At 39.1% G+C, this 20,648-nt stretch overlaps 4 protein-coding genes across 6 annotated transcripts in view; 2 read left to right on the top strand and 2 right to left on the bottom strand.

The window, feature by feature from the left end:
* Nucleotides 1-613: 613 nt before the first annotated feature.
* On the bottom strand, nucleotides 614-2,273 carry efcab10 (EF-hand calcium binding domain 10). The gene is made up of 4 exons (XM_010774607.1): nucleotides 2,150-2,273; nucleotides 1,489-1,653; nucleotides 1,099-1,189; nucleotides 614-990 (listed from the first exon to the last, which is right to left on the bottom strand). The coding sequence occupies exons 1-4, from the start codon at nucleotides 2,250-2,252 to the stop codon at nucleotides 945-947; spliced, it is 405 nt and encodes a 134-aa protein (XP_010772909.1). The 5' UTR covers nucleotides 2,253-2,273; the 3' UTR covers nucleotides 614-944.
* Nucleotides 2,274-3,037: 764 nt separating this feature from the next.
* Nucleotides 3,038-5,556, bottom strand: uqcc6 (ubiquinol-cytochrome c reductase complex assembly factor 6). 2 transcript variants are annotated; one of them, XM_010774606.1, is made up of 3 exons: nucleotides 5,404-5,556; nucleotides 4,750-4,866; nucleotides 3,038-3,566 (listed from the first exon to the last, which is right to left on the bottom strand). In XM_010774606.1, the coding sequence occupies exons 2-3, from the start codon at nucleotides 4,855-4,857 to the stop codon at nucleotides 3,444-3,446; spliced, it is 231 nt and encodes a 76-aa protein (XP_010772908.1). In that variant the 5' UTR covers nucleotides 4,858-4,866; nucleotides 5,404-5,556; the 3' UTR covers nucleotides 3,038-3,443. The 2 variants fall into 2 exon arrangements, with proteins under 2 accessions (XP_010772908.1, XP_010772907.1); XM_010774605.1 differs by having other exon boundaries at nucleotides 4,750-4,869; nucleotides 5,404-5,555.
* Nucleotides 5,557-6,437: 881 nt separating this feature from the next.
* On the top strand, nucleotides 6,438-12,113 carry ddias (DNA damage-induced apoptosis suppressor). The gene is made up of 5 exons (XM_010774604.1): nucleotides 6,438-6,773; nucleotides 7,262-7,423; nucleotides 8,403-8,502; nucleotides 8,614-8,906; nucleotides 10,103-12,113. Exons 1-5 carry the CDS (start codon nucleotides 6,652-6,654, stop codon nucleotides 11,706-11,708), a joined length of 2,283 nt encoding a protein of 760 aa, XP_010772906.1. The 5' UTR covers nucleotides 6,438-6,651; the 3' UTR covers nucleotides 11,709-12,113.
* An 820-nt stretch (nucleotides 12,114-12,933) lies between these two features.
* tdg.2 (thymine DNA glycosylase, tandem duplicate 2) overlaps nucleotides 12,934-20,648 on the top strand; it is a 27,627-nt gene continuing 19,912 nt past the window's right edge. Inside the window, exons 1-8 of one of the 2 annotated variants that reach the window (XM_010774603.1) lie at nucleotides 12,934-13,057; nucleotides 15,057-15,388; nucleotides 16,482-16,681; nucleotides 16,855-16,924; nucleotides 17,402-17,537; nucleotides 17,949-18,031; nucleotides 18,118-18,212; nucleotides 18,780-18,951. In XM_010774603.1, coding sequence (XP_010772905.1) covers nucleotides 13,047-13,057; nucleotides 15,057-15,388; nucleotides 16,482-16,681; nucleotides 16,855-16,924; nucleotides 17,402-17,537; nucleotides 17,949-18,031; nucleotides 18,118-18,212; nucleotides 18,780-18,951 — 1,099 coding nt within the window. In that variant the 5' untranslated portion in view covers nucleotides 12,934-13,046. Of the gene's footprint in view, nucleotides 13,389-15,056; nucleotides 15,389-16,481; nucleotides 16,682-16,854; nucleotides 16,925-17,401; nucleotides 17,538-17,948; nucleotides 18,032-18,117; nucleotides 18,213-18,779; nucleotides 18,952-20,648 lie in introns of both variants that reach the window. The other variant, XM_010774602.1, reaches the window with a different exon arrangement.

Below are 20,648 nucleotides of genomic sequence, written 5' to 3'. Positions count from 1 at the left end.
CAATAACAACATCACGTAGAAATACAAGTTTACTAGCATTTTTCTACAAGTACTATGACTGTGCTCAATATTAAATTGAATTAAACTACATTATTATGGAAGGCTTGAGCTGCCATTGTAATAAATAAATTAAATGTATGAGTTAATCAATTAATACAATAATAAAGAAATGTAGAAGCAAAATAAAAGCAAACAACATAAAATGGGAATAGAATAGAATAGAATCGGAGGGATGAAACCCTCTTTAATGGTCACACATGCAGAGCACACAGCACACACAGTGACATGTGTTCTCCGCTTTTAACCCATCCTAGTACCAGGAGTCTAGTATGAGCAGTGGGCAGCTATTGTACTGCGCCCGGGGAGCAATGGGAGTGAGGGGAGAAGAGGGTTGTCCGGTGCCTTGCTCAAGGACTACACGGCAGGGCCCAGGAGGTGAACTGGGACCTCTCCAAGTAGCAGTCCACACTCCAAATTCAGGTCTGTTCGGGGACTTGAACCCTACGGCTCACACTCCAAGCCCCTACTGACTGAGCCACGGCCAGAAACTGTTATATCTAAATGTATTTATTTATTATTATTTTATATTAAGTAATTCTGGGTAGAAGACGTTGTAATCTGATCAGTGGTTTGATTTCAAAACACTAGGAAAGATGTATTTTATTATTGCAATATCAGAGTAAAACCAACCATTTATAGGAGAAACTCCACAAGAATATATAACTTTTGACTTTAGTGTTAAAAAGCTGATGAATACTTGAACAAATACAACCCAAATCAGTATATTAGCAGTTTAATAACAAATATAATACAAAATATGCTAAATGTTCAAAACACAGATCCACATTACATAAGGCCAAGTGTTAATGAAAACATCCAAAATCCATCAGCAGTATATTGTGGAATAAACAACACATCCGTTGAGTGGAAAATCACAAAAATGTTCACAGTTGTTCATATGTTGCTGAGCATCTCAGTAGGCCTTGCATCCTGTAACAACAAAGCAATAAAACAATGACATTGATAATAAAGGGGATTTTAAAATGTTGGTAAATATAGTAATTGCCATGCTGTTTATATTATATAAGCTGCTCTCACGCTTCGGTTCTGAAGGTTTCATGGGATATCCTGTCTTCATTTGCCCCGTCAGGACATTCATTAATGTCTTTAATGCCCAGTGTCATCAGAGCTGTGGAGGAAACATCTCTGAGTATTTATTTCAATTCATGGTGTCATGTTGCATTTTTCTTAAAGAAATTGAAATATACACATAAATAGGCAACAGAGTATTAAAAACAGTACTTATTGGTTCTAATAAAGAAAGAATGATTGAAGACCTATAAGTAAAATGCATTGAATTGGTTTTCTCGGCTTACCGGCTTAGACTAATACAGCCAATGTAAATAACATGAGTTCACATTCAAAGTGTGTGCATTGTCAATATCTGTGCAGAAAATATACCTCCTAGTGTCCACTTCCTGTGCTTACCCTGTTTGTATTGGGCAAAAGTAATGTGTTTCTGATTCGTGGGGTCCAGGATGCCAAACACTGCGTCCAGGTTGGCGTTGTTGAACAGATTTGGTCCTTTCATTCCGGTCTGCTGAGAAATCTTCAGCTGCTCCAGCTGCTCGATCAGAAACTCTCTGGGCTTGTCTGAGGAAAACATTCAATCACAAAGAATATGTTTTGTAGTTAATATGGAAAATAAATTGCTTTTCTCATTGTAAAGCTACATCTTAGTGAAAGTTTGCAACAATCAAAAATACTAATAGTCAGAGTAACATACAACTGTACAATATATAGTATCGGCAATGCAATCCTATATTAAATTAAATACAATTTGTAAAAGACATCTTGTGTAATTGTGTCCTTTTACAAATCACCCTTAGGGAATGTGCTATGTTTATTGGTTATTATGTGTTTTTAATTCGGTGTATTAACCCTATATTTATTATTGGTATCGACAAACAGACAAGCCAGAAAGAGAAATTATAATCATGCACAGATATGGTTAATACGCTAAAATGAGTGACTTAAAAGTGAACCAAAAACTAGCATGTATTTAAAATCAAGTTAGCTAGCTAGCTTTGCCAACACATAGCGTTTTTAAGCACAGGGTGTAAATGTTTTGTTCTCTATAAGCTCTAACCGGGTCTGTGGAAGAAGAGCATGCAGCTCAGGTTGTCCAACAGCTCGATAATATTGTGTTTTTTTAGATATTCAGCCGCGTCTTCCTCTCTCTGCGTCGCCATCTTTCCCACTTTTGTTTTGACCTGTTGCTATGATACGCCAACGTAATGGTTGAGGGACGCGTGCACATTTTTTTTACGCATATTCAAATGTAATAAGGAGTTTGTGATGAACTAACTATCTTTAATGAATTTAAACTCTTACGAAGTTTCTCCTGTCGTTGAAATGGGACAAGATTAAACAAGTTATACATTCATTAATAACGTCGAAAGTTTGCTCGATTCCTGATCCTGACCAATGTTTTCTATGAATTCGGTATTTTTAAATTATACGGTCGTATTACATGTAAGGGACATTATTTCCAATATTTCCTTGACATAACATATTTATTTTCACAGCCAGCTAGCAAGTTGCCTGTATCACTCCAGGACATTGGGGCAAAAAAAGACACAAAATAATTACAATTGAATATGGATAGTAAATTTGATTTCTAACAAAAGTTTTACAGAGTATATTATTTGCAATCTTTCCTGACGCCGGTTATAATTGCAGTTAAAAAAACAAACATGAATTTTGAATGTCCATGTTTGTACTAGTGTTTTCCTTCTTCAAATGTTTTTGAAATATTTTGAGATTTGGTTGAGCAGGGTATGCTTGTACTTTTTACTAGTCCTTTTATTAGAGGTGTGTCTGTTGTTTGTGTTTGTTTTTAGAGTGTGTCAGGCTGGATCCCTTGTCTTTTTCTCTGCAAACAAAATCTACCTACAGGTACAAATAAATAACCTGAAACATATTTTCATGTTTCTCAAAGGTGTCACTCATGTTTACCCCAAAGCAATGACAAAGGTTTAGAATGATATTTTTTATTACAAAAATGTTGTATATTTAGGGAAAAACCAACCAAAAGATTGACTTTTGAGTAGAACAGAATAACTTACAGTTACAGTGTGTTCATGAAGCGTTCTCTTACACGTTTCATCACTTGGTTTGAAAGTACTAAGACATTCAACAACGATAAATTAACAATAGTTGTATAAAGCAAATCATCTTATTCCAGCGAGGATCCTTATCCCATGGAGCCAGGCACCAACAGTTTGGCATGTTATTCCCCTTTTGTTTGCTCCATTAGCACAGAAAATATCCATTTGCAGATGACCCAGACATGACTGTACTCCCAGGAGAGTGGCAACTTCAAAGATTGGAAATAATGTGCTGATTGAGCGTCCGTCACACAGAGGAAGTGTAATTCCAGATCAGTCCACTTTGTGTTGTGCTTTAAACTCCTCCATCGCAGCAGCAGCAGCTTCTTGTCTGAGTTTGTAGCCCTGCAGCTCCGTTATGAGCTCCCCGGGCTTTGGTGGGGTCTCTGGTATACTCTGAAAGATACAGATAAAACAGTAAGTAATGTTACACATACACTGAAGGAGTGGGGCTGTTTGGTTGGGTGGTGTTGTGTGTTGTCCTCCCATGCAAAACTGTTTAACTATTGATCATTTGACATCAAATTAATGTATGTTCTGCAGCTACACCACCAACATTAGAAAGGGTGTTTTAACACATCATCACAACAGTAAAAGTCTATCTTTCGTATTGACTTTACCACAGTAGAGAAAAACAGAGAATGAATGAAAAAAACTGGACACTGTGAAACACTTTGCGTACTATATCTATTCTATTTTCATTGTTATTTTATTATGAAGTAGGTGGTATTTATTTTATCATCTTATTTAACCTGGGCCAGGTCATGTGATTTTGTGTTCCCATGACAACATGTCCAAGATGTCCATGTGCCAGGCTAACACATAATAATAATAATAATACTACCGTACATTTGATTTATAAAGCACCTTTCATTGCTCACAGCAATCCCAAGGTGCTACAGGAGGCATATGTGACACATGTGACAGAACTAGCTACATTTGGAACGTTTTTTTGTTGCTAAAGGTAAAATTCAAGCCATTTAAAAATTAAGATGCCACATAACATGTCCTTTGTTACATTTAACCTGTTGTGGAAACATTTCTTGATCAAATTGATATGAAAGAAATGAGACAAACATCGCTGTGACACTGGTGTCACAGTAAAACACAGTAAACCCAAAAGTGATATATGCACAATTAGAAGTATTATTCAATTATATTGAGTTAATATGTTCTTATTCTTCAATTCAAATAATGTTCAAACTAATTTAAACCAAAAAATAATCCTCATTAATGAAGTTATATAAGAGTTATTTTACCATTAAAGTGGACATATATGTCACATTTCAGATATTTGACACTCGGGGGGGTTCTTGTCAGAAATGTGTTCAAGACGGTCTATTTAGTCTAAATTATGTTCCCCTTAATTTTCCCAAAAGTAGAAATGGGTCCGGGTTCTTATGGGTTAAAATGTATTTTTTGTCATATCCTTGTTTTGTGTTCATTCTATGTCATGTGAGGCATTCAGTGCATATCATGTCTTCATTGTAAACTACTTTCAGCTGCATTTCTTGTATGAAAGGTGCAATACAATGACGTTTATATATTTGTAATCTCTATTAATCTTCTCTTTCTTTACCAGATCAGGCAGGTAGTACTGATGGACGAGCTGTGCTCCTGCAAACATGGACAGCATACTGGCACCAAGCATCCTCATGTACCGAGGCCAAGACACACCGGCTGGCATCTTTACAGACTTCTGGAAGAAAGAGAGGGAGATATTATATTAGTAAACAAGTCAAAGCAGACTAACATAGATGCTTTATTTGTTACATGTAGTTTTTACAGTACATGTGTTTATCTATAATGTATGACAAAAAGAGGCATCTGTTTTTGTTTGCTCCCCTTTTTTTTTAAAATTGGTGCCAAGTCAAATGTGCTGTTTTCTTGCTAAGTTATAGGTGCTGTTAAAATGTAAAATAATGCCAAAATCAGGAGCTAATCATATAAAGAGATAGTGTTATTGATCACAAATTGGATCCTGTATAGAGTCTTTAAGGGTATGCGTTGTTACAATAAGGGATTTCTAGCAAAGTAAAAGTCACTATTTGAATAACATATACATGCATGTACAAATGTCTAACAAGTACTACTTAAAATAGGATTAATAACCACCAGTACATTAAACCCAGTAACAGGGAACTGCTGTCAATGTTAGCCCTTATGTCACAGTTAGCATGGCTAGAAGTTAGAAAAACAATAAAGGGTGAGAGAGCAATGGACACAAACTTACATATAGTGACGCTAGTTAGTCCTTTTCAGTTACTTTAACTGTAATTGAAAGAAAAGACAGCACTGAAAAGCATATTTCCAACACCTTAAACCCTAATGTCTGTCATTGGGACAAGAAGGCAGGTCATGCTGTTTAGCTAACACAAAGATATGTTAAAATGATAGGGACAGTTCACTCTGCACATTTTTAAGGATACCACAAAGATAGCGTTTTCTGTCGCCTGTTTGTACATTTGTAGCCAGGCTCAGCTTTTAGGTGAATTATTATGCCTTTTTAAGTTTACTTGTTTTCTGTCCCACCGTTTTAAGACTGGTTTGTGGTGTAGGCTACATCTTACAATAGCATTTCTGTTGAAGCTATGTGCCCTGTGTTAAAATCGTTCAATTTAAATTGTTAATCCAGTTTAGAAGGGATGAGTTAAAAAAAAGAGTGAATCATTTCTGAATTATTCTTATTGAATATATATGGTTCAGATATCAGGTTATGATGTTGACTTTGCAGAATGTTTGTGTATGTTGAACTGGTCCTATTTTCTACTGCGGAGTGATGCGCATTATAAAATACACCATCTTTGTGTCTGCCATCTTCTACGGTTTAAATGTGTGTTGGTGCATTCACAGGAACAAGTGTTGCCGCCATCTAGCGGTAGTGCAAAAGTAGTTCATCATTGAGTAAATGCAAATCTTTAGTGTTTTACCTAAATACAAAAAAGAAACAGAAACCAAGAAATGTGTACCTTCGTTTCATTTGATTAATTTTGTTAAATCAGTGAACAGAAAGGTGTTTATTTTTGATTTTTACATTACTGAATTTGCAAGTGAAAAATTGTATTGTGGGATGTATAGCGAAAAAGTGTGTCCTATAAGGACATATAACTACAGTAAAATACTAACTAAAAGATCCAGAAATACAATTTTAATATTATATTTCATTATAGCATTTAATAATTCAGTTGTTCACCTCCTGTCCGCTAGGGGGCAGCACTGCTTCTCTAACCGCCAGGATTCAAAACAAGTAGAAGGACAAGTTGGGCAAAAAGGGAGGGCAATGTTTTTATTTAGTTTAAGAGACGTTTACAGTCAGAAAGTGACTATTTTAGCGTTTTTCTATTTTAATTAATAAGTGTTGTTTAATGAAAGTTTCTTCCGTTATAATTAAGTAAATATAACACTTCATGCGTGTTGTAAGAACGAAGTGTTAGTTAGCCTCAGGTTAGCATGTTAGCTGCAGAGTAGCTTCAGTCACTTCATGTCTGTTAGACGGGCTCTGGTGGATTGTGCTGTGTTGTCTCTGAAAGATGCATGTGTGTTTTATCCGAGCTGTAAAGGCTGCTTCTCGAGGATTGATGTTCAACAGGAGGACACGACGAGGTAAAAGCACAAATATACACAAAACAACACTTATTTCCTCTGTGAAGGAGAAATACTGGGTCCAATGGATTGTATTTTTAAACATTACTGCGACTAACAACTCTAGACCGAGATCACATAGCAGAGAGGTGAAATGCAGAAGTGGAAGAAGTAGTGGAAGTCATACTTAAGTAAAATCAGTGGTAACTAAGTACATGTACTCAAGTAATGTGCTTTTTGAGAGATGTGTACTTAACTTGATTCATTTATTTACATTTCTTGCCACTTTGTACTTCTGCCCCACTAAAATTCAAAGGTAAATAGTGTACTTTTACTCCACTACATTTATTTAATATATGTAGTTACTTTGCTGACATCTACTGTATCTAAGTTGTACTGTATCAAAGGTAAAACACATTCATGTATTTCTACAATGCTCAGTTAACTTGTTATTACCCATCTATAAATCTCTCTCACATTGAGTGTCTCCTCTTCTGTCCGCTCCTCAGATGCAGATGCTCTAAGTGTGGTTGCAGCTGTCTGAGGGAGCAGGTGGAGTACAGATACCGTCTTTCTCTGAGAGTCGCCCGGGACACCTTTATATTTGGAATAACAGTATTTGGAGGCTGCTTGAACCAATTCTTTGGTATTCATGCGAGTGGTTTACAGAGGTGAGAACGGACAAAATATCTGTCAAGCAACTCCACACTTCAGCAATATAAACTTCCATCAGTGTTGTATACTTACTAAGTATGGCGGTTATATTCCCAATGAATAGAGTGATGGGTTGCGGTCGGATAATCCAAAAATGAGCTCCTAAATTCTAACCCTATCGTCTATTCCTTGACCTCTGAGTGAAACGTCACGGGGTTAAGGGATAGTGGATAGGAGAATTCAAAAGGACTTAGGAGAAGAAACTGCGGTACTTTAGAGAATCCGCTGCACTTTCACTATCTGACGTGTTTATTATGCGCCAGCGGACGTCATGAATGTGCGTCTGCTGCTGTGGGGAAACTATGGAAACTACAGTTTTCTATACAGCGGACTACATGGATGTTTAAAAGAAAGAGGAACAACTGTAAACTCTTCTAGAGACTCTGCACCGTGCTCTGATGCTGTTGCTTTATGCTTTATGAACGTGGACAATAGAGTAACATATTCTTCATGACCAAAGTTGGAATTGAAATAAAAAAGGAAAGTGAAACTTATGCTCGTCGTCACCCTCTCCCTCCGGTCCACATTAATACAAATGATCCCAATACGTATGATTGTATGAAAAGATCTTAAAATAAATACAAATGTATTTATTAATTATAACCGTTAGTCCTTAACATCTATCACTGTGTATATCACCATTCAAACATCTCCTCCTCTTATTACTTCTCAGATACTATCTTATAAGCATTATTTTTTGCACTAATCTTAGTTGGTACGACATTAATGAACGTTTTTCTGTCAGGTGTGATGTAACATTACATTACATTGTTTTATAACGGCTCTAAAACAGCGTTGGGAGGAACCCTGTGTTCCAGAGGATTCATGTGACCAGGGTTAAGTTACTTTTCACTGAACTCTTTTCCGGTTCAGTGAAAAGCAGTGTGGATGTCTTTAGTTTCTGTATGATAAATGATATGTAATGTATTGTTGTAGGTTGGTGCAGAGTTTGGATGGAGCATCAAACAGATCCACGTTTCTGGAGAAGGCTGTGCAGGACTGCTTCATTGGGAGGCATTTCATCTTTGGTATTAAGGTACAATTGCAATTAGGATTTTGAACAACATGTCCAAATTGTGTGTTTTATTGAATGTCATTTGTATGTAGTCTTCTTGATCTCAGCGGTTCCTGTTCTTGTGTCCTTCAGGAATCAGGAAGTGGGCCCTGGTTGGGAGAGCCTGCTGCGAATGGCCACAGCAGTGACGCTCACTTTATTGCCAGTCAGATGATTCTCCCCAACGCTGCGGGCCTCTCAGGCTGCTCTGTGGTCAGTTATTATCGGACCCTTCTTCAGAGAGCTGCAGAATATGAGCGGGGATCCTCTGATCCCAGCAAAGCCCCCGGACCCCAGACCCTGCTGCTGATCCCTGAACATTTTCCAAACAGCTTCAATAACACGACACTAAATGTCTCAGGTCTTTTATCCCAGTCATCTCAAAGGTAAGGACATGAAGAAGCAACTGATAACTAAAGTATCTATCTGATAATTGATTGATTTATCTGAAATGGAAAATCCAACATGTTTTGTAAGAGTTATATTAAAAAATATGTTAAAACAGGAGTTGGCAGGGCTGTCTCATCATGGAGGGGTCAATGTGTCTGTACGTACACCATGTTTATTATTTGGAACAATCTTTATCTGTCTATACCATGGATGTATAATAAGAACTGGATACAGCTTGGGAGGTGCGTCATATGAGAGGCCCCGCCTTAAATGGAGTGCGATTTCCGCCAAAGACGGGGTGTTTCTCAATGTCGAGGAAGGCTGCTCGAGAGCCAATATTTCAAGCATACTACGTCATCGAGTCCCGCCGAAGGACTGTTCCAATGTCCAGGATGCTTGGAATTCTACTGAGGCCGGCGTACTTCCTAGCGAGAAATTTTGAGGCTGCAATTGTGTACATGTTAACATGTGTACATCTGCACATGTGACTCACTCCGCGTTCTTAAAATCCCCACAATGCTTTGTGCACGGACCAATTTCCCAAAATCTGTGGCGGAAAATGTAAGGCGGGGCCTCTCATATGAGCACACCTGCACACTTGCTCGCCTTTTCCACTCTTTGTTTTCCGAATGCCAGGAAGGATTCTTGCCTCGCTTCTGAAGGAAGTGACTCGGAAGACATGTGCTACCAAGCAAGCGTCCTCGACATTGAGAAACACCCCCTATGTGCGCTCACAGAGCATGCGCCCCTTAAGCCCCGCCCCCGGAGCTCCCACTCTCGGCTCACTAGAATGAATGGAGAGAAAATAAATCTAGATTTGGCTTTTAGTACATTTTACAACTTTAAGGACCGAATGATTCTAATAAGGGCTATAAAATAGTTCATACTGGGTAGTTTATTTAGTTTAAAACAAATGATCCGCTGATTTACAGACGTCTCTTTCCCAATGTTAGTCAATGGGGAAAAGTCTTTCTGGGCCGGGTGACGTCACGGACTGATACGGAAATTGTAGTGCCGTCGTTTGGACACTACGAATATTTTCATCAGAGTCCGGCGCACTTCCTGGGGGCTTGGTCTATATCCTGTTATTTATTTATTCAAAAGTAGAGATTTTTCAGTGTCAAGTGGTGTGACTGAATAAATTGTTCACCTTTAAGACATTTCTTGACAGTTGCTATTGTTTTCATCCTAGTTCACAGAACCAAGACAGCACCCTTTCTCCAACCCCTCTATGGCAACAATCCCTAGGACTAATTACCTCATCAGCAGAGCAGGAGGAGAGCTGCAGCACTCAGGAGGGCAGAGAGGAGAACAGCCGACACGCATACAAGAACACAACACCACATCCTGCTCCCAGAGGCAGCTGGGGGAACCAGGAGGAGAGAGGTCGCGAGCGATCTCCTTCCAAAAGTCCATCATTCGCCGAATGTTCATCCATTGAGAAAGCTGTTGGAAACACCCCCGTCAGAGACACTTGGTTCAGTCCTCCCCCACCTGGCCTGAACAGATCAAAGACTAAGGAGATTTCTACCGGAGATCTCACCAAATCCTTTCTGTCCAGCTCCTTGGCCTGGGAGGATTTTCCTTTCTCTGAGAGTCTTACGGAGTTTTTAAATGAGGAAAACAAAGATTGGAACATTGTTAGTGAAGCAAAGCCACATTTAAACGTGCAGAATCAGAAAGAAACAGAAAGAAACAACCTGGAAGTCCGTTCACAGATCGAGAACGTATCACATAAGTCACCTTCTGCTCGTCAAAGGAACTCACAGGCGGTTCTGGATATTACAAATACACCTGCGCCGAGTGGAGGTGTTTTATCTGACCGGGTGCATAAGAGTCCTGTTGGATATTCAAACGAGATTCAAGTCAGAAGCGTTTGTTCCCCTGAGTGTTATCTGAAAGACGACAAAGCTAGTCTTCTATCTTTTGAAAATGAAGAAGAGCAGCTTGAAGAAGACTCCTACAATTGTTCGGCAGACCTGTTCGGCAGTTCTCTTATAAGCAATATGAACACAAACCAGATCGACACACGTGCAGAAACTAAAAGCTGCCCACTGCTATCCAAACCAAACCAACAGCACCTAAGCAGTGACAAGGATACGCATTTAACACCAGACAAAGATACACTTGAAACTAAAAAGTGCAATAACAGAGACAGTTTCATTCCAGGCACCATAAAGTTTGACTTCACCCCTCCCTGTCAGTCCACCCCCATCGTAAAAGCAGCTGTGACCGGGTCATTCGCTGAACTCAGTCCTGACAGTCAAGACTCTTCTGCTGTTCACCCAAATCAGTCTGATAAGGGCAGTAACAAGAGAGCCAGTACCACCTCTCCTCTGTGTCAATCAAACAGGTCTAAGCAGCTGCCGCAGTGTGACAGAACGTCCACGAAAGAAAACGTGGAGTGGAGTACGACATCCAGCAGACAGAGCAGCAGATTCACCCCAAAAAGGAGGTTTTGGAAACCAGAAAAGCATAAAGAACATCTACTGGCTCAGCAGCAGCACCATAGTAATTGTGATGTGTCGGACAATGAAGTGATTGTTCCTCCGAGTCCCGCTGCTGAAACCCAGCTGAGTGTGAAGCTCAGGAGGAGACTGCAGGCTGAGAACAGCAGCAGTGGTTTGGGGCGGCAGGGAGAAAAGGTGAACTGTAAAAGGACTCTGTTGGATCAAAACCTGACATCACAGAGAAGTTTTGAGACTGATGAGGGGAGTCTGGATCGATCTAACTGTGACTCCCTTGATGACAACGAGGCCTGTGATTGGTCTAGAGATCTGTTTTCTGACTCGGTCTGAAGGCCTTTGCAAATGGATTATAGAATGAATGTATCTTATAAATGTTTTTAAGCTGGCACACTAAAGATCTAACACATATATGAAATACTTAAGATAGGAGAGAGGCTGTTGAAGGCAGGTCAGGAGAAACCATTCCTGTCTCACCGCTTGCTTTGTGCACTTTAAAGGAGGTATTTACCCTAAAATGATCCTTTTATATACATTATACCTTACTCCACACTACATGCCTTCACTGTTGGCCTTGTACAATGTGCCGCCTGTGACACATTGTTGATTTGATCTGCACTAAAGACTTTCTGCTGCTGCTCTCTGTCCTTAATGATAAGTGTATGATTGTGTGAGTATGTGATCAATTAACTGCTGCTTCCACCTCTAAGAACCATTGGATAAAAATGTTCAAATTGATTGATGATGATTTTTGTATTGCATTTAACCCTTTAAAGAGACAGACAGTAATTGCTGGTTCCAAACCAAAAAGGAGAGTTTTTCTTTTGGAAGTGTACGCACAGTGGCGGACTGGCCATCGGGACATTCGGGACGAATCCTGATGGGCCGGTACCGAAGTGGGCCGGTCGGACAAATCACTAGCACACACCCCCCCTCCCCCCGTTGACAATTTACTAGCGGTACTGAAGTGGGCCGGTCGAGATTCCCGGGCTGATTTTTAGTCCCAGTCCCCCCCTGGGTACGCCCCATCAAAATCTTAGAATGAAAGTACACATATTGCAAAGTGACCCTTTTTGGGGCAAAAAATAATAATAATTCTATAACTAGATTATAATTATTGATACATAAATGTTCTTTTCTATATGTTGTCAGTTTAAAACCCAAAAATTAAGGATGCTCAGTGGCATATTATATTTAATAGAGAGGCATGACATCTACATATTCAATAGGTTATAAACCGCATTTCTCCCATTTTTGTTTAAGAAATGACTGCGAAATAGTTTATTAATAGAATATTATTGTTATCATTACAGCGAGTATTCCTAAAGATAATCTGAATCTTCAAATAAGTAATGTAGGTGAATAAAAAGTAGTAGCATAACATGGATTTAAGCAAAACTAAGGTACCCCAAAATTGTACATAATTAAAATGATTGAGTGTATATGAAGTTAATACATCTTTATTAAATTAAAACATTTGGTAATAACATAGACGTAAATAATGTTTTTTATTTATTTATTTGTATTTTCCCCCTGCAGTTCCCCTCCTGGCCGACAGGTGGCGCTGAGCGCGCCTCCCTCTGGGCTACAGGAAATGTTGAAGTTTAAATGGTCTTTGTTTTGGGAGGATTCCCAGCCCCCCGTCTCCCTATTTGAAAACTAAAGAACAAAATGTATAACAGGTATGTTAGATTCCTCCTAAATGTTTATTTTTCATTAACATAGAGGCTAGTTCCTGTTTTTCCGCAGCTGTAGGACTCCGTAATGTTGTTAGCTTCCCTGTTAGCCACAGATTCCTTCTTCCTGTGTTAGCCGTCCATCCGTCTCCTTTGTGCAGAAATGAACCGAATGTGCTACAATAACAACAATACTCTTCAAACAATCCACATGTCCAGTGTGTATTGATGCCCTTGCAGCAGAATGAATGTACATTTGTTGAAATAAGTCAACTGTTAAGATGGAAGAAAACCAGTATACATCACTGACGGTTCCTACGGATTATTTTCAGCAGTGGTGAGTTGTTGTAGAGGTGGCAGCAGGTCATGGAAAACTTCTCATGTTTCCTCATTTGCATGCATGAGATTCAGAGAAATACACTGCATGTTGATCATGCATACCTGTATACTTTACATGTGGGCTTGTAGCAAGTGACAGTGTCATCATTAAGGATAATAATGACATGTTTCTTCCTTTTCATGCATGAGATGAAGACAAATGAACTACATTTTGAACCGCACGACATCATGCATACCTTTGTACTTTATATGTTGGCTTGTAGGAAGTGACAGTTGAATTATTAAACATATTAACAACTGTGTAATACAATGTGTTAAAAAAAAACCGTGACTAATACACTCAATCAATATAACCCTGAGTAATAATTCAGGTATGTATCATATCAGGTTTGGGTCAGATTACCTTGACATTTAGTCAGTTAATGAAAACAAAATACATGGCAATTGTTGTAGTGCAATTCACTGGATAAAATTGTTTTATATAATCTGAAGAATTATAAATTATTTCAAAAAATAATCCGTGAAACAAATAAAAAAGTGGACACACAAACATTTAAGCTACTAAAACATGTTTTTTTTTTTGTTCTCAAAAACATTATCTAAATTGCTATCATGATTTTTTTTTATATAATTGTAATAATTGCAGTCATTTGAAGACCTAAAAGTTAATCTTTGACAGTATAACTTCTCTTTAGATGTCTTCCAACCCTGGTAATAAAGACTGTAATTACACGGTCATTCGCTACCGGCTTCATAAATCACTCTGCGGCCTGTTGGCAAGCATTAGATCTGAACACACTCTCCACACGTTTGACCCGTAGTTGAGTTCAATCACAGTATCAATCTCTTCATTCCATTCTGGTCAGCCAAAGGGTGGTGTTCCTGTTTGTAGGTGCAATGAGAGAGGGTTATCTAAGGTTATATGGTCAAATTTAGGAGATGGAACGATATATCATTTGAAGGCGACCAGCTGACAAAATTACGAGTTTTCAATATCGGCATAATTGTGAAAATATTCCCAGATGAGTTACTTGAAATAGCATTCTAGCTCGCTATCACGCTAGAGAAGTGGGACAAAGATCTTGATTAAAAAAAAATACAGAAATGATCATTTAAAAAAGAAAAGGCCTTTTCGTGATTTATGACTACCGTTTTTTAAGATTGTTAGTTTTCATTTACTCAAAAGAATGTTTACTAAAAGTGATAAAAGTATAGGTAATGCATGATATTTTGTTTATTCGGATAATGGAAAGTCAGGTGATTTGATAGTACCATATTAAGAGTTCAAAGTATATTTTGAAGATCATTGGGAAGATTTATCTCGTGTTTCGATAATAGGCCAGGATCATCTTGACATTTAGTTTTTATCTTGTGTCTTGCCTTCTCAAAATCAACCAATAAACCACATAAATCATTACATTTAGAGCTTGATTAACACACTCTACGCTGAATGAAATGCAGAGAATACAAACAAGTGGTTATCCGAGCATGATTGTTTGTAAGTATTGTGTCTTGTAAGTTTGTCTCGCCTACTTTTCCTTCCAGCACGCCATCAAACACCAGTAACACTCTGTCCCTTCTTGCTGTGTCCGGTCCTATTTTTCTCACCTCCTTCTTTCTTTAACCGTCCTTCTTCTTCCTCTCTCACGCCTCCTCTCTCTTCCAGGTACCAGTCCAGTCAGCAGCACCCTGAGGCTCAGTATGTGATGCCCTATAACAACATGGGCTTCTACACAGAGGGTCCCAGAGATGAGCCCGTCATGGCGGAGCTGTCCGTCCACCGGGATCCTCCTGTTCACCAGGAACCTTTCTACCAGAACTTCAACCCCCCGGCCCAGAATCAGTACCACGAGCTGACCTACCAGCCCAACCTCAGGGAGCAGCAGCAGCAGCAGCACCCTGGACACATGCACCCCCCTCAGCAGCAACACACAGCCCAGCAGCAGCAGCAGGAGCCCAGCGTGCAGCTCCAACCTCAGCCTGCTGCTACACCTCAAGGTAGGGAGGGGTTTCAAAGGTATTCCCTAACACACACACATTTAAAGGTCACCTATTATGCAAAATCCACTTCTCCATGTCTCTTCTACATCAACATGTGTCCCCTCTTCTTCATGTCTCTTCTACATCAACATGTGTCCCCTCTTCTTCATGTCTCTTCTACATCAACATGTGTCCCCTCTGTGCAAAGAGATTCTGAAAGTTTCAGGAACAAAGATTCTCTCTCTTTTTGATCCATTTCTATAAAAACCTGTCTGAAAATGAGCTGATCAGATTTTGGCCACTTTATGATGTCATAACGATTTTTTGGCTTGTGTAACCATTAGCCAATCAGCAACCAAGGTAACCCCCCCCCCCACCTTATCACCTGAATCTCCTCCTAGAGCACCATTGAGTTCTTTTTAACCAAATCTCTCTCAGAGGGGCGTGGGGAGGGGCTCCTTATTTTCATCTAAAGTAACAGAAAGAGAATCAGCACTTTAGAAACAGGGCTGAAACAGAGGGGATTATGGGTAATGCTGCAATGATCTGTTTGGTGTTTGGAGCCAAACACTTCAGAGACATGTTTGTATATATCTGAGACCTATAATATATTGATGAAAAACAGTATGATAGGGGACCTTTAAATGATAGTGTCAAACAAAGGCAAACTGAAAGTACAAGTGATTCAAATGAACGCTCAGCTTCAAACGGCAACGATAAAAATGCAGATCATTCCAGACATGCTGGTATAGTCTTGGACTCATATCTGAATTTCAACAGCCACATTTTGGTAATGCTAACTTTGGTCTACTATCGCCTAAAAAGTACAAAAAAGACGATTATGAGATGGATTCAAGATTCTGTTGTCATGTGTGCATAGCTACAGTGTAGTTATGACAATGACAATCTTAGGTCACAGGCTTCTCCAACGGTGCAACACAATAAAACAGATTAAATAAGATCAGATAGGACTTTATTTATCCCGAAGGAAATTGTTGTGCCAGAGTTACAAAGAGACAATAAACATGATTATGATCTAATGTTTCAGTCATTAACTGCAGCAGGGTCTTTACAGCCGCTGCTGCTTAATAAATGTCACACTCTGTTTCAGTGGCTACGCCGGTGAAGAAGAAGCGCGGCCGGCCTCCGAAGCAGCAGACAGAAGATGGAAAGTCGACCGAGGAGGAGAACGAGATCGAGGCAGCGAAAAAAGCCAAACGGGCTCTGAACCGCTTCAACGGCATGTCAGTGGAGGAGGTGATGACCAAAACCCTGCCGGACGTCATCACCTACAACCTGGACATCTTGATAGTGAGTTATTAACTGGAGATAGGGAGATCATTCCCAATAGCAATATGTATTTGTTTGTTTGTTTGAGTGAGTGGTTAAGTGGTGCCAGATGTAGGAAAAAAGGTTTCAGACACAAAACAACGGTACATTTTCCCTGTCTGTTGCCATGGTAACACCTTCATGTTTCTCCTCAGATTGGAATTAACCCGGGACTGCTGTCGGCGTACAAAGGACGCCATTACCCGAACCCAGGAAACCATTTCTGTATGTTGACATTCAATTTCCTTCAGTTATTTACTGATTAGCTTCTGCCCTGTTTGTTTGTTCAGTACAGATCTCCAAACATACAGATATACACAAAGCATTATGGTTCATTGCAATTACATTTGATATCATTGTGTGCTTTTAGTTTTGTGTAGAGCTGTTAAAATTGTTTAATTGTCCTTGGGTTTCGTGAAAGGCGCTATATAAATTGAAATTATTATTATTATTATTATTATTATTATTAATTGGGTAATTTAATCGGAATATCAACATTTAACAGTTAATATAACTTTCAATAAAGCATTTTGCCATGTCAGATAACAAATGTTTAGAGGGTACTGAAATCAGGGATGATCACTGATTCCTGATCCCCCAAGAATAATTGTTATCACACTTTTTCTAAAGTCATGTGCTAAACGTGTGTCTCGAAAGCCATTTGCCTTATGACATTGTAAAATCTCCTTCTTTCCTCTCCAGGGAAATGTCTGTTTCTCTCTGGTCTGACTGACGAGCAGCTCAACTTCATGCACGACCAGAGCCTGCCGGAGACATACAGCATCGGCTTCACCAACATGGTGGAGAGGACCACACCCGGCAGCAAGGACCTCTCCAGGTCAATACAAATAATTAAACTCAATGGAAATACAGTTTCGCTTTCAGAAAATACAATAAGTACTTATAGCTTTTTCACTAGACTTAAAGGTCTCCTATTATGCTATTTTAGGCATATATTATGGGTCTCAGATATATACAAATCTGGATCAGCTCCGTTGTAGCCCTGTTTTTAGAGATTTGGGTACGGAGGAAAAGAGAGAGGGTTTTATTTTCTGACGCTGCGTGAGTTCCCTGACACACCGGGGACACATGTTTATGTATAAAAGACATCAAAAAGTGCATTTTGCATGATAGGTCCCCTTTAAGTCTAAGTTCGGCTCCAATAAGGAATGTGTAAAAAGCCTTGTAAAATAATCCTGTGTCCCTTTTAAAGAAACAAAACCTATATTTTTATGTTTTTTTGTTTCAGTAAGGAGATTCGTGAAGGAGGTCGACAGTTACTCGACAAGCTGCAGAAATACAGACCTTTAATAGCTGCTTTCAATGGAAAAGGTACACTCATTAAAACATTTGAGACTCAGTGTTTAGATGGCTCATAATAAAGACAACAGTGTTTTGACTTGTATTCATTTTGGCAGGTATTTATGAAATCTTCTGCAAAGAAACGTTTGGTGTGAAGGCAAAGAAACTCGACTTCGGTCTACAGCCTTACAAAATCCCAGAAACTGAAACAGTAAGTTGAAACAGAATCTGGATTAAAATATAACTAACAATGCCTTACAATATATTTTCAAATGTCATGTGCCCATGGAGAGTAAGACTTTGTTTTTTTGGACTCATACCTCGAGAATGGACTAAAAAAGACAAATATTTATTAAATCTGTTGCTGGTGGCGAGTAAAAAAGCTCTTACAAGGAATGGTTATCTCCAGATAGCCCAACTTTAAACGCATGGATGGATATTACGACGGACATTTACAAAATGGAGAGGATAACATCATCTGTCAATCACAAACTGGAACTATTTGCGTCACGATGGAGAAAGTGGACTGATTTCCTCATAGGCCAGATTTTATTTTGACAAACGTATGATTTTACTGTGAAGTCCTGATGGTACATTTTACTGCTTTTATTTTATCTTAAACTAAAAGGCATTTCGGACAGACTTAAGATGTACAATTAAAAAAAAACACTGTGTAATTGTTTGCTGCTAAATGTCAATACAAAATATATTACAAAAAATATATATATAACTAACAACACAAACAGCAATCCTCACAACATATATTTACTTTCCCCAGGTGTGCTACCTGATGCCCTCGTCCAGCCCTCGCTGTGCACAGTTCCCCCGTGCGCAGGATAAGGTTCATTTCTACATCAAGCTGAAGGAGCTGCGGGACGAGATGAAGGGTCTGATCCCGAAGCGCGAGGTGGAGGAGACGGAGTACCTGTTCGATCTGCAGCTAGCCAAAGGTAAACACAATCAGAAGTACTGTATTAGTCCCACAGCGGGGAAATGTACAGTGTTACAGCAAAAAGTGGCATAGCAGGAATTAAAGGCATGCAATAATAAAGAATTAAAGACAAAACAAATTATGATATTATTTGGCATTATTATAGTTCAATGTGCACAATTTTACTTTAACTTATTGTGTTTAAAAACACATTTAAATTTGACTTAATTCTAACGTTTTTTATGTTATTCATTTTCTTTTATTTAAAAAAATGTTGTTTTGGGTTTTTCTTTTTTATATATATATTTTTTTAAATTTTTCAAAAACGTATTTGCCCTGTGATAAATACAGTATTCTGATTAATTAAAGGTGGGGTATGTAATTTATTTCAGAAACACTTTTTGTTATATTCCATGGAATGCTCTTAACATCCCGATAGCAATGAATATCTGAAGTGCTTTGACAATAAATCCATAAAAAAAAATATATCTGTGGAAGCCGTAGCGCTGTAAAAAGCACGACCAATCATCTGAGCCGGCCCGGCTAAAGTAACTGGATGGCCTACCTGCCTGTCAGCCTTCCATCTGTGCACAAACTCATCTCGTGCCCTCATTGGTCATGTGCGCGTTGGTGAGTGTTGGAGGAGGGGCTCTGTAAGGAAGTAGCAAATTTTTCCCGGCTGTGTATTTTCAAATTCTAGCGCACTCGAGCTGGTTTCTCCAAAATTACCTACCCCACCTTTAATGGGTATTGTGCTTTTTTGTTTAATGTTTACCATCGTCGTCAACGCCACCGCCCCTAGACCACCAAAGTTAGATCACGTGAGCCGACTAAAGGGTTTTAATGGATGGGGTGGAATTCATGTACAGTGATGTGTTACTACACAAAACAAAATGATGCATGAAGGATGTGGCGATGTAGAGTCTACCGTTTATTCCATGTCGCATGTTGTATAGGAATTCAAACTTGAACCAGTAATGCAGATTTGTTTGCTTTTGATTATAAACCCACTTGTCTTTACATGGTACACGGATTTTACAACGCCTGAAGGTGTAGTATGAAAAAAGCTAGGCCGTACAAAGTGTATGTATAAGTAGCAAACAAATGTAATAAATATGCTCTTTGATGAGACCAACAAACACAAGACGTCTCCGTTTCTCCTATAGTCAGTTTATCTCGTCCACCTAGGCACCTCATACTTTCGAGATTACGCGTGGGCTACCGCTCTTCGTTACGTCGCTGACATTCAGTTCGTCGATTGACAGATTCATTGTTGCCTCGTGCTTCTCTCCTCCGTCTTGTTCGGACAGACGACATCGTATGTCGTCTCCGACAAGAGGAGTGTATGTAGAATGTCGCGAGGAATGAACCTCCTCAACGACGAAACGAAGAGCAGCGACGAAACGAGAGCGGGCGGCCCATCGCGTAACTCGAAAGTATGAGGCCTAGGTGGACGAGGAAGAAACTAACTATAGGAGAAACGTTAGGAGACGTCTTGTGTTGTTGGGTTTCTCAAATCAAAGAAGCATATTTATCACTTTGTGTTTGCGTATTTATTACAGCACACTTTTACTAGACGAAGACAAAGTAACCACCTCGATTAAAACCGGTATAAATATATTCATATTTGCAAAGTTAATGCATTCTGCATTTGTTCAAAGTTATTTACATCTTATTTTATTATTATAAAGGGACACTCTACGTCGCCACATCCTC

Source organism: Notothenia coriiceps, unplaced genomic scaffold (assembly GCF_000735185.1).
Source record: "Notothenia coriiceps isolate Sejong01 unplaced genomic scaffold, NC01 NC01_scaffold00014292, whole genome shotgun sequence".
Classification (NCBI taxonomy): Eukaryota; Metazoa; Chordata; class Actinopteri; order Perciformes; family Nototheniidae; genus Notothenia; species Notothenia coriiceps.
This window is presented reverse-complemented; position numbering and strand designations above follow the sequence as displayed.

Excerpts from the sequence above, each read along its gene's own strand:
- efcab10 (XM_010774607.1), bottom strand. The coding sequence starts at position 2,252 with ATGGCGACGCAGAGAGAGGAAGACGCGGCTGAATATCTAAAAAAACAC. Across the intron at positions 1,190-1,488 it reads TTTTGCCCAATACAAACAGG|CTCTGATGACACTGGGCATT; the intron begins GTAAGCACAGGA and ends TTTCCTCCACAG. Across the intron at positions 991-1,098 it reads GAAACCTTCAGAACCGAAGC|GATGCAAGGCCTACTGAGAT; the intron begins GTGAGAGCAGCT and ends TTGTTGTTACAG.
- uqcc6 (XM_010774606.1), bottom strand. The coding sequence starts at position 4,857 with ATGCCAGCCGGTGTGTCTTGGCCTCGGTACATGAGGATGCTTGGTGCC. Across the intron at positions 3,567-4,749 it reads AGTACTACCTGCCTGATCTG|AGTATACCAGAGACCCCACC; the intron begins GTAAAGAAAGAG and ends TGTATCTTTCAG.
- ddias (XM_010774604.1), top strand. The coding sequence starts at position 6,652 with ATGTCTGTTAGACGGGCTCTGGTGGATTGTGCTGTGTTGTCTCTGAAA. Across the intron at positions 7,424-8,402 it reads CATGCGAGTGGTTTACAGAG|GTTGGTGCAGAGTTTGGATG; the intron begins GTGAGAACGGAC and ends GTATTGTTGTAG. Across the intron at positions 8,907-10,102 it reads TTATCCCAGTCATCTCAAAG|TTCACAGAACCAAGACAGCA; the intron begins GTAAGGACATGA and ends TTTTCATCCTAG.